At 40.0% G+C, this 12,936-nt stretch overlaps 1 protein-coding gene across 1 annotated transcript; it reads right to left on the minus strand.

The window, feature by feature from the left end:
* Nucleotides 1-10,443: 10,443 nt before the first annotated feature.
* CXCL5 (chemokine (C-X-C motif) ligand 5) lies at nucleotides 10,444-12,656 on the minus strand. The gene is made up of 4 exons (XM_010838182.1): nucleotides 12,424-12,656; nucleotides 12,151-12,283; nucleotides 11,933-12,016; nucleotides 10,444-11,580 (listed from the first exon to the last, which is right to left on the minus strand). The coding sequence occupies exons 1-4, from the start codon at nucleotides 12,527-12,529 to the stop codon at nucleotides 11,565-11,567; spliced, it is 339 nt and encodes a 112-aa protein (XP_010836484.1). The 5' UTR covers nucleotides 12,530-12,656; the 3' UTR covers nucleotides 10,444-11,564.
* Nucleotides 12,657-12,936: the final 280 nt, after the last annotated feature.

Consider the following 12,936-nt stretch of genomic DNA (forward strand, 5'->3'; position numbering starts at 1 on the left):
GCTATCTAGATTGGTCATAACTTTTCTTCCAAGGAGTAAGCGTCTTTTAATTTCATGGCTGCAATCACCATCTGCAGTGATTTTGGAGCCCAAAAAAATAAAGTCTGACACTGTTTCCACTGTTTCCCCATCGATTTCCCATGAAGTGATGGGACCAGATGCTATGATCTTCGTTTTCTGAATGTTGAGCTTTAAGCCCACTTTTTCACTCTCCACTTTCACTTTCATCAAGAGGCTTTTGAGTTCCTCTTCACTTTCTGCCATAAGGGCATTAGGACTTACTTATTTTTTAATTCACAGCAGTATTAACTAAAACGCACAAGTAGAATAATGATTACATAATCTGAATGTGTGTGATTCCTGAGCACTGACTGACCCTTCTCTGTCCATGTGGAATGCAGAGGCATGTGGAAGGTTTCTTTGAATGCCTCATGTATCCTGTAGTGTGTAGGATAACGCACTGTACCGTAGGTCATAGCTAAATAGTGTTCGTGAATAAATCAGCTATTCTCATTAAAGGAAAGTTTCTCTTTCCTTTCTGATCATTCACAGTTCTCAAACTAGACTTCACATGAACCCCAAGTGCAAGTGGTATAAAAAAGTGATTTGGGAGGCTGGGAAGAAAGGATGGACCCCCCAGACACAGGTCATCTTCCTCTTACAGCTTTGTAGAAATCTTACATAATATTTAAGCCTCCTATTTTCCTTTCTGCTTATTTATTTATACCTTCAAAATTCTAGAAGGAAGTCTTAAAATGTTAAGTGTATCAAATTACCTTTTATCATAAAAATGACTATGTAAATAATTTTTCCAACTTTAAAAAAAATTTTAAGCCACTTTTTCCTGTTTATCAGTTCCTGAGTATGTCTGTTTAAGTTCTTAGTTCCTGCTTTACTATGTATTCCTTATTTTTCTCCACCCTAATAGTTTTCTTCTTATAACTTGCAGTCTAGCAGTAGAACATATTAAATTAACATGACTTCCCCCCTTTTAGTCTAAAATTCATAGTCTAGCAGGTAAACTAGAGGAAAATTCATAATCTAGCAGGTAAACTCAAGGAAAATCTTAAACTGAAAATTAGTATTCTTGTAAGAAGGACCATGTGAAGTGAATTACAGAGAGAATTTCAACAGGAAACAGGACAAGGGGAATAAATTTCCTTCTAGTTCTTCCTGAGTGATGACTGTATAACCTTTCCCCATTATTGTGATTAAAATGTTGCAATATTCACAAATACTGTGAATTAAAAATAAGACACAAAGCAACGGAGTACACAGAGTATAATGCTTCTAAGAGGATTCTTTATCCGATCTAAACTGTTAAAGCAGTAGCAAGAAAGTATGTTTTCAGTGAATTACTTAACAATATATTTCTATAATACAGTCAAGAGACGTGAACGCATCAATGTGCCTGCATTGACTCACAAATCAGATCTATCTGTATTCAAATGTAAGTTCAAAACCATTTCCAGAGTAAGACATAAAAAGTTTTGGCATTATTCATAATCTCTTTCTTTTTCTGTCCTTCTCATCTCTTCCCTCCACTACACATGCTGTTTACTCTTCTTTTTAGTTTTAGTGCTTCCCTGGTGGCTCAGAGGGTAAAGAGTCTGCCTGCAGTTACAGGATACCTGGATTTGATCCCTGGGTCGGGAAGATCCCCTAGAGAAGGAAATGGCAACCCACTCCAGTATTCTTGCCTGGAGAATCCCATGGACAGAGGAACCTGCTGAGCTATGCTCCATGGGGTCGCAAAGAGTCAGACACACCTGAGCGACTTCATTTTCTTTTTTTCTTTTCCTCCTCTTACGAACACTAACCACATTTCCTTTCTGGTTCGCTTCGATTAGTCACAAGTTCCTAATCCTTTGGGGGAAACTATATGGAATGTCTTCTGAGCTAACAATGCTACTTGAGTTATTTGATACCAGGAAAGAGGTAGCGTGTAGCAGAGGATCATCAACTCATTGTCTTAATCAACAAGTGTATTTTGTCACAAAAGACACATTGTCAGCAAGGTTTGTGAGGCAGGATGAACGTATTTCTTGAGTCACTAAAATTTCACAAGCCTATTAGTCAGCATTTGAGGTAAAATGCTTTTTGCTAGTTTTCATTTATTCAATAAATATTAAGTATCTGCTATGTGCCAGGCAAAAAAATGAGACCTCAAATATTTGTGCAAAGCAATGGGATGTAAATACTAATTTTCTCCTACTACGATGCACTACTACTGCTACTATTGCTAACTGTCCTTACTGTCGTGTGCATAACTTTTTTGATTTCCGTGAAGAGAAACCTAATACTGACACTAATAAGTGGACTGTACAGAAATGGGTAAAAAAAATTTTTAAGCAAAAGAAATTAGCTTATACAAAGTTACAATTTAAAAGAATGCTAGAAAATTAGTGTCAGAGCTTCTTCTGTTTAAAAATAATTTGACAGCTTTTTATGAAACATACTTTGTCACCCTGTTTTTTTTGTGTGTGTGTGTGGTAACTTACTTTATCTCTTTTTCCTTTAAGTCATTGTATTATAAATAGCAGTGTCATTCAGGAAATTAGCAAGCTTTCTAAGACTAAAAGCAGAACTTATCTGTTAGCTATTTTAAAAGAAAATGTCTAAAGATACTGGAGGGACATCAGCCTTTAAAATTAAGACATATGTTATTTCTGCTTTATGCAGACTGTTTTAAACTGACATCTCCCAAGTATGAAGGGAATAAGCTATCACCTGCAAATTAGTAATAAAACAATTGATATAGAAGATCTTAGAAATGATAAAATGGAGAGTCAGTTTGTTAAAGCACTTTAATCAATAAGTTGAAATACTAGCCAACAAAATATTTCCTATAAGTGCTGAAATCTAATATGTTTTCTGCATAACTTTAAGTGGACAAAAGTGATCCAGACCTCAAATGTTCTTGTTTTAGTCAACTAAGTTGTGTCTGACTCTTTTGCAACCGCATGGACTATAGCTCAACAGGCTCCTCTGTCCTTGGGATTTTCTAGGCAAGAATACTAAAGTGGGTTGCCATTTCCTTCTCCAGGGGATCTTCCTAGCCCAGGAATCAAGCCCACATCTTCTGCACTGGCAGGACTTTTTTTTTTTTTTTTTTTACCACTGAACCACCAGGGAAGACTTGACTTCAAATACTCTGGCACTAATTTAACTGTGCCACGACCCAGGGGTGGTGAGACATGGGGTAGGAGTGGAGGGAGAGGGGAAAGAAGAAGTTGGAGGCGGAATATCTTCCTGGGTGCTATTACACAAGAACATTGCAAAGTTCTGCAGGCATGTGGATTTTTAATGATGTTGATTGTGGCCATTTGTTGAACATTAGATGCATGATGATCATTTTTCAATCCTCTTTTGCTATATAACAGGCCATTCCAAAACTTAGTGGCTTACAACAAGTCTGTCATTTCTGATAATTCTGCGTGCTAATGAGAGGTCGAAGAGCCGACTCATTGGAAAGGAGCCTGCTGCTGGGAAAAACTGTGGAAGAAAGAGGGAAAGACCAAAGAAGAAGGGGGTGGCAGAGGATAAAATGGTTAGACAGCATCACTAACCCAATGGCTTCCCAGGCGGTGCAGTTGGTAAAGACTCTGCCTGCTCAGTGCAGGAGACAGAGATGCGGGTTCAATCCCTTGGTTGGGAATATCCCCTGGAGGAAGAGATGGCAACTCAATCCAGTATTTTTACCTGAAAAATCCAATGGACAGAGGAGTCTGGCAAGCTACAGTCCATAGGATTGCAGAGCCTGACAGGATGGAGCATGCGTGTACCCTGCACCAAGTCAATGGACATGAACTTGAGCAAACTCCAGGAGATTAGTGGAGGACAGCAAAACCTGGAAGGCTTCAGTCCCTGGGATCCAGAGTCTGACATGACTTAGTGACTGAACAGCAACAACGAGAAGTACTTCTGCTTTCATCTTGCCTGAGTACACTTGAGTGGGGGTGGTCAGAGGGCAACTGGAAGGGCTGAAAAGTCCAAAATGGCCTCATTCACCCGGAAGGTGGTTCGTCCTGGTGACTGACTGAGATTTCTGCTTCAGCACCTGGGTCCTCCTGTTCCTCCTCCTATAAGTAGTATCATGATATTTCTCAGGAATAAATGAAGGAAGAAGGAAGGAAGGTAGTGGGAGAGAGAAATGAGGGAAGAGAAGAGTAGGAAAGGGAGAGGAAGGAGAAACAAAGAAATGAAAGACAAGAATGTGACTTCCTTGGTGGTGCAGTGGTTAGGAATCCACCTTCCAACGCAGGGAACTCGAGTTCAATTCCTGATGGGGGAACTAAGATCCCACATGCCAAGGGATAACTAAGCCCACTTGCTGGAATTGCTGAGTCCGTGTGCTTCAACAAGAGAAGCCAGTGCACCTCAGTGAACACCCAGCACAGCCAAAACACAAAGAAAAAGAACAAGAGCCTTCCACTCTCCTCCCCTTCCCATTCCCTCTCCTTTCTTTTCCTCCTCCTCCTTCTCCTTCCTCATGAAGAACGGCCAGCATGCCTTTTCAGGATCCTCTGAATGGCGCACCATGGCTTTTTTCCGTATCTGTGGTGGCCCCAGATAGCACGAAACAAACATCATCTCTGGGTTCAGCTCACCGCTTGAGGATATTGTCTTGCCCAAAGCTATGCCCACTCAACACAGGTAGCCCACATCAAATGGCTGGCCAATGGGGGTATTCTGGGGTCTGTCTGCCTGCCACAATTCAAAATAACTCTACAAGGCCATCCCAGCTCCAGAGCTTCTCATAAGCTCCCCCTGAATCTCCTGTTACAGCAGCAGTTCTCCATCTACCCACTGCTGCTTCCTTACTTGCTCAGAGATGTTACTTTTTAGAGCAGTCCTAAATACATTTCCTGCAGGTAGATCTCCTCTCAGAGTTTGATTCTAGGCAATGCCACTTAAGATGCTATTTTTCTCTTTAAAAATAATCTAGTTTCTTTTCATGCAACTTTCAAGAGAAGCTTTGTCAGAGAAAACTGAGTATCTTTGCTGCCAAAGGACCTTAACTAAGGTTGAGAGCTTCTCATCTTTGTTATCCTGGCATCATAAGATCCCGTACAAGGTCTGGTATGAAACAAGATTATCAATAAATGTCAATACTGATGATTCATTGATTTATCAATGATAAACATGGGTAAACATTCAATATGGATGAATGTTTATAGAAGGGAAATACATCATACATTTTTTTGATGTTGTCACATCATTGACAGAAAATATGTAGCATTGTTTTCAGAGGATTTCTGAGAAAGACTGGTGGAAAAAAATAAGATTTCTTAAAGCACTAAAAATTAATCATTCACACACATGTAGAAAGGATAGTAATAAATATGAAAAAAAATTTAAAAATTTAGCTTTCAGTTTTCTCATTTAAAGAGGAATTTGAGTTAGGAGACTCGAGAAAGGAACTACATTTATCAAAAAACGACTTTGTTCCTGGTTAGTCCTTATTGCCTGAGAGATAGATATTATTGTACTGATTTTACAGATGAGAAGACTGAGGGATGTAGAGTTAAATAAATTGCCAAAGTCACATAGCTAAAAATACAAACTAGACTTGAGATACAATTGTTTTGACTTTGCTCTTTATCACAAACTACAAAGGAATATTGCTGGTCTCTCTTACTGGGAATGAATCAAATCAACTATTTTTCTCTTTGTCAAATCTGAGAAGTGGGTCAGAAATAATCATCATACATTTATGTGGTAGTGGAAACACATCCATTAAGAAAATGGATTTTTCAGAGGGTGGGGGATGTTCTTCCAATTTCTCAATATTTAAGAAATTGGAATCTATAGGCTTTGTAGATGTGAAGTTTTGAAATTAACTCTGTTTCTCTGTGTCATTATTTCACTCTACATATTTGAAGTATGAGCAATCCTTTTCAGGAATATATTATTAATTTTTCTGACTAAAAGCCACCAAGGACCATCAGTCAAAATCAGAATCACATGCATGCTCCTTGTCTTCCGTGACTTAGTCAGTGAGGCAAGCTGAAATCCCCAGATGCTTCTGCTGCCTGGTAAATTTCTCAGTATGTAACATCCAGGAAAGAGTTAGAAGTTATGAACAACATGAGAATTAACCACAACAACTCTTTTCCTTATGCAAGAATTAAAACTATGATAGATAAACTAAACCACTAGTCATATTTTATCATAGATCTTGTCATATCTTCAGGAATTGAAAGATTATGTGAATGTGACACACCCAGAGGCAAACAAGAAAATCTGGTAGAATGAACAGCATTGATTGTACACTGAAAATTGTCTGGATTGGGGGAGCAACATACAGTACATTTTATCTGAGCATTTGTTCAATTCCCAGTGATTTCATATATGACAGTGAATTTCAGAGAGATAACAGAGTGAACATAGTATGTAGAGACTTGGAGGAAATATAAGGTATATCCTTAGAAGACAAATATTAGATTAATTTCCCCTGAATCTGTTCCAGTATTCTTGCCTGGAGAATCCAATGGACAGAGGAACCTGGAGGGCTCCAGTCCACGGGCTCGCAAAGAGTCGGACGTGACTAAGCATCTGAGCATGTGCACATGTTATTTTTGATCTTGCTAGTGTCTTTGATTGTCTTTGTCTTTGATTTTGCTGGTGGCAGGATCAAAAGTAGCATCAGGGTTGATGAATAGTAGCTGTCACTGAGGTTCTTGTGTAGATTATACTTTGGTAATATACTGTGATCAATTTTATTTGTAGAACGGCCAGTTATGGCAAGCCCATAACAAATACAACTTCAAGAATATTGCAGTGAGGTTAGTCTATGATCTACAAGCAAACTAAACTTTTAAATCTTGCTTCCGAGGAAAAAAGATCTTGAATTATGATAAAGAAGTACTTAGTAATGTTTATTTCTTCACATAGCTTGTGTTTTATCCATTCAAAAGGCATTTAATACACTTTCATTGGCCATTATCAAGCACCTAATGAGTATTTTGGAGCTGATATAATAAATGAGGGATTGTTTAAAAGACTGAAATTTATAATTCAAACTTTTATAGTGACTTGGTTTGAGTTTTTAGTGTTTCCTTAGTATAAAGATATAAATCATGGGTTTAAAGGAAAATTGCTATTTGAGAGAGCAATAAAATACTACAGAAGTTTAATTTTTTTTTAATTTGAGGTATTTTGTGCTTTTTAATATTGCTGAAAAAATTTGTCAGCAAATTTGTCTCTTTGAATCTACTCTAGGTGCTATCATATATTTGTATCTCTGCTTGCCTTACACACACTCTATTATATAGATATATTAATATGTAATCATAGAACATCTGTTAATCTAGTTGATATTTTATATATATGGAGAGAGATGAAAAGATATAGAATTACTTAGGTGAAATATGGGTATGTTAATAATACATTAGTATACACTATTAAACATACATACATGTTAATATAAGCATCAGTTCAGTTCAGTTCAGTTGCTCAGTTGTGTCTGACTCTTTGCGACCCCATGAATCCCAGCATGCCAGGCCTCCCTGTCCATCACCAACTCCCAGAGTTTACACAGACTCATGTCCATCGAGTCAGTAATGCCATCCAGCCATCTCATCCTCTGTCGTCCCCTTCACCTCCTGTCCCCAATCCCTCCCAGCATCAGAGTCTTTTCCAATTAGTCAACTCTTCACATGAAGTGGCCAAAGTATTGGTGTTTCAGCTTCAGCATCAGTCCTTTCAATGAACATCCAGGACTGATCTCCTTTAGGATGGACTGGTTGGATCTCCTTGCAGTCCAAGGGACTCTCAAGAGTCTTCTCCAACACCACAGTTCAAAAGCATCAATTCTTCAGCATTCAGCTTTCTTCACAGTCCAACTCTCATATCCATACATGACCACTGGAAAAACCATAGCCTTGACTAGATGGACCTTTGTTGGCAAAATAATGTTTCTGCTTTTGAATATGCTATTTAGGTTGGTCATAACTTTCCTTCCAAGGAGTAAGCGTCTTTTAATTTCATGGCTGCAATCACCATCTGCAGTGATTTTGGACCCCCCCCCCCAAAATAAAGTCTGATACTGTTTCCACTGTTTCCCCATCCATTTCCCATGAAGTGATGGGACCAGAAGCCATGATCTTAGTTTTCTGAATGTGGAGTTTAAGCCAACTTTTTCACTCTCCTCTTTCACTTTCATCAAGAGGCTTTTTAGTTCCTCTTCACTTTCTGCCATAAGGGTGGTGTCATCTGCATATCTGAGGTTATTGATATTTCTTCTGGAAATCTTGATTCCATCTTGTACTTCTTCCAGCCCCGGCTTTCTCATGATGTACTCTGCATATAAGTTAAATAAGCAGGGTGACAATATACAGCCTTGACATACTCCTTTTCCTATTTGGAACCAGTCTGTTGTTCCATGTCCAGTTCTAACTGTTGCTTCCTGACTTGCATATAAGTTTCTCAAGAGGCAGGTCAGGTGGTCTGGTATTCCCATCTCTTTCAGAATTTTCCACAGTTTATTGTGATCCACACAGTCAAAGCCTTTGGCATATATAATATATTAATATAACATATTAATATAAGCATATATATTAATATAACATATTAATATAAGCATATATAACATATTAATCCAATTAGAGTTTGTGTGTATGTATACTAATTGGATTAATTGCTCTCTTTTTGTTTTCTTGCTTTTCCTCAGAATGAGCTATTTATGTTAAATTGCTCTTTCCATACCAGCGAGACAGTGGGATTTGCTTAGGTCACTAACCTGTTTAAGCCCAATGTGTTACTGTGTGTCAGTCACTGTCTTAAGAACAGAAGCGAATATGATAAATGTAGTCCTCCCCTTACGAAGTTTACAGTGAAGTTGGAATGCTGCTGCTGCTGCTGCTGCTGCATCGCTTCAGTCGTGTCCGACTCTGTGCGACCCCATAGACGGCAGCCCATTAGACTCCTCTGTCCCTGGGATTCTCCAGGCAAGAACACTGGAGTGGGTTGCCATTTCCTTCTCCAATGCATGAAAGTGAAAAGTGAAAGGGAAGTCGCCCAGTCGTGCTTGACTCTTAGCGACCCCATGGACTGCAGCCTACCAGGCTCCTCCGTCCATGGGACTTTCCAGGCAAGAGTACCGGAGTGGGGTGCCATGTGTATAGTCTCCATAGGCTCTACAGTCATGTTGGTGACAAAATGTTATGAAGGAAAAGAACAGTCATATGACAGGATATAAAAGGGGCTTTAATCTAAGTGGGAGAGAAGGGTCAGAGAGGCCTTAAGTGACAGGTAAACTGCCTTTGGAAAAAGGACGGGAGTTAGTCAGGTGAAAGTGAGTGTTCTGTGTTATAGGTTGAAAGGACTATGCTTACCAAAGCTCTCGTTGGATTATTTGTAGACAAGAAAGGGAAAAGGGTAAAGGAATTACAGTTTATTTAGCACTTACAATGAGCCAGGTGATTGATTTTAGGATACTATCTACAACCTGAGTTTCAAGATAACTTATTTAATTAAGTCAATCTGTATCAGGTATTGAAGATACAGAGATGAATGAAATGTGGGAGATGCTCTGGGAGAACTCTAGTAGAGTAGGGTAAAAGTCCTTTTAAGCAACTAAAAGCAATGCAATATTGGCTATTCCCGTGAATTCAGATACTTAGAAGACACTATGGGAACATCAAAATGGAAACCATAAATTCTGCTGGTAGTGCCAAGGAAAACTTGAAGGAAAAAATGAAGGAAGTATTGTTTGAATAGAGCTTTGAAGGGTGAATAAGCTTCCTTCTATAGAGAGAAAGATATGAAGGCCTTTCCAGGGACAGGTCCTACCAAAGGCATAGACCTGGAAGGAACATGCCCAGTAGGGAAACTAAATTCTTGACTGCAATTATGCTACGGAAAAATGACTTTGAGGTAGTAATCAGGAGTCATAAGACAGAACCTGATTTGTCATGCTTTGCAACTTGTATTTCATGTTTAGGAAACAGGGAGTCAGTAAAGGATTTAGGGTAAGGAAGTCTTACCTATTTGTGTTTTCGAAAGAGCCCAAAGGTTGTTGGTGCTATGAAGGAACTGGAAGGGAAGTGAGCTTGGAGATAGGTTGAACTAACACAAGGACATTGGGAAATGAGGGTCCTGCTGCTAGTCAGAGAGGAGCATGGTTAATTTTTACAATTTGGTAATGTAGAACCAGGGGCTTCCCCAGTGGCTTAGCAGGTAAAGAATCCACCTGCAAGGCAGGAGACACAGGAGATGCAGGTTTGATCCCTGAGTTGGGACAATCCCTGGAGGAGGGCATGGCAACCCACTCCAGTATTCTTGCCTGGAGAATCCCATGGACAGAGGAGCCTGGCAGGCTATAGTCCAAAGGGTCTCAAAAAGTCAAATATGACTGAAGTGACTTAGCAAGCACATGTGCAATGTAGAATTAAGGAGGAATGACATTTTTGTAACAGTACAATAAACTATGAACTTGAGTAAATTTTATAAATCTTTTATTTTTTCCAAAGAACAAAAGAAGCACTATAAACCATTGAGATACATTTAAAAAGTACAATTTTAACATAGTATTTGTGATGCATATGTAATTCTTTGTAACAAAATGGTCAAACACTTAAAAAGATACAGTATATATGTCTGCACATTTTAGCAAGGCTGTGCATTTTTTTATAAACTACATGAGTTTATATTCAAAGACCTTGAATATGCTTTCAGAACTTTCAAAGTATAGATCATTGTTAAGATTGCCTTTACTCTTAAAAACCTAAAGGGATGTATTTCTATAAAAACTAGAAATAAGGAATTTACCTAGTTCCTAGATTATTTATTAGTCAAAAATACATGCTTAGTGGCTAGAAATACAATACTCCTAATAAAATAGCTAATAAATACCATATAAAATCAAAGGTTTAATGAGTAAGTCATGACATTATGCCATACTAGGAAGACATCAAATGTCTAAATTTACAGAAAAAGAATATATTAGTCCTTATAGAACTCATATATTTAGAAATTCTAAATAAGGAAATATATTCTACACAGATAACTGTATAACACTCATATTTCTAATGCAGTATAACTTAAATATCTTCCAAGGGTCAAGAGTAAGAAAATTCTCTAACATATTCCCCAAAAAACAATACTAAAGTTGTTCCTATTTCATAAGAGAGTGAGGATAACAATTTATCTCCATATACAGCATTCCAATGAAATTCCATTCACTCTCATACAGCTTTTCCCATGGCAGTATAAGAACTACATTCTAGAAATAACAGTAGTCACATTGAAAGGATTAACAATCAGTGATTTCTTAATTCACAATTTAGTCAACTCTTAAAGATTTCAATAGCATAACAGTTAAAATAACAGCAAATAAGGAGCAGGAAATAATATGCTAAACAGGACATAAACTGAGCAGAAAGCTGCAAGGGCAAGCATAGATTCCCTCTTCCTTTCTCTCTTTCATAGTAGGGAATTCGTACAGAAACCTAACTCATTGGAGAAAATGAGCCCTTGCTTCTTGTCTTCAGTGGGTCCAGAGGTCCCCAGAAAATTCTGCTGAAGAACTGGGCAACTTTTCTAACACATGGTCTTTTCTTTCAATTGTTCTTTCCACTGTTGAAAAAAAAAAATTATATCAGTTTAACCAAATTTCCACACACTTGTCTACCCCAACTCGTTTTCAAAACAGGATTTAGGATCAATAAAAAGCAGAGGGTGGAGTCCTTAACAAACAAAATACATCTCAATAATGAGTTCTGTGTAACCTCCTAGGCAATTCTTGTTGAGATTCATGATAAGAGTTTACCCAGGACCTTCGAAAACAACTTTCCCTTCTTCTCCGGAACATCCTTTTTATTTTAAACATGGTCTGAAATGTTGTCGCCAAATCTCAGAGAGTAAGGACTTTGAGAAATCCACACTCCAAGAGAGATTAAGAAACCAGAAAGAGCAAAGTGACAGATACCTGTCCAATATTTTCTGAACGATCTTTTTGATCAAAGGAGCTTCTGGGTCCAGACAGACTTCCCTTCCATTCTTCAAGGTGGCTCTGCAGAGGGAAAACGAGGATGCACCCGTGAACGTGGGGGCTGAAGACTAAGGGGGGGGGGGTGGGGTGCGGTGTGGGGGGAACCTTCCCTCTTGCAAAGATCACGGTGGACAACGCCGCGCACCAGGACTTACATCACTTCCACCTTGGAGCACTGCGGTCCCGCGGCGATCACCTGCAGATCACTGACCGTTTTGGGATGAATTCCCGGTGTGGTAGTTAAACACACACAACGCAGCTCTCTCACAACGGCCGCGACAGGACCGGCTGGGATAGGAGAGACACCGTTATAGGGCAGGTTGCGGGGAGAGCTCTTCCCCAGTCCGCCCGCCCGGGACACTTCCCCACGCCCGGGACGCCGCTCCGCTCCACCCGCCGGGTGCGCTCGGCTGATCTAGCTCTCTCACCGCTGGCGAGGGGCCCGGGCGGCGTCAGCAGCAGCAGCGCGAGCAGCGCGCACAGGGAGCCCGAAGGGCCGGAGACGCGGGCAGCGCGGCTGGATAGCAGTCTCATAGTGGCGAAGAGAGGACTGCAGAGGGCTCCGAAGGAGGGAGAAGGCGCGGGATCCGAAGCCAGAGCGCTTGTGACTGCCTCGGGTCTTCAGCGTACCTTTTATAACCCTGGCCCCTTCCTCCAGGCAGGAAACTCAACCTTTAGGATGCTTGGGAAATTCCCTGAACTAAGTGGGGGGGGGAGAGGGGGCCGGGTGGAGGGGCCTGGAGGAGCGGGGTTTGAGGAGAGTGGTTGGGAGGAGCAGCCCGCAGCGGATCTGTTAGGTCGCCCAGCGGTGGCTGGAGTGGATGCTGCTTTCGCTGGAAGTAAGAAGCAATCCTGCGCAGATTTTGTCCACCCGGGCCAGCCCGGGCGAGCGAAAGCTAGCTTCTCCTGGGTGACAGGTGTCTTTTCAGAGATGCCCCTCA

This window comes from Bison bison, unplaced genomic scaffold (assembly GCF_000754665.1).
Source record: "Bison bison bison isolate TAMUID 2011002044 unplaced genomic scaffold, Bison_UMD1.0 scf7180017864092, whole genome shotgun sequence".
NCBI lineage: Eukaryota > Metazoa > Chordata > Mammalia > Artiodactyla > Bovidae > Bison > Bison bison.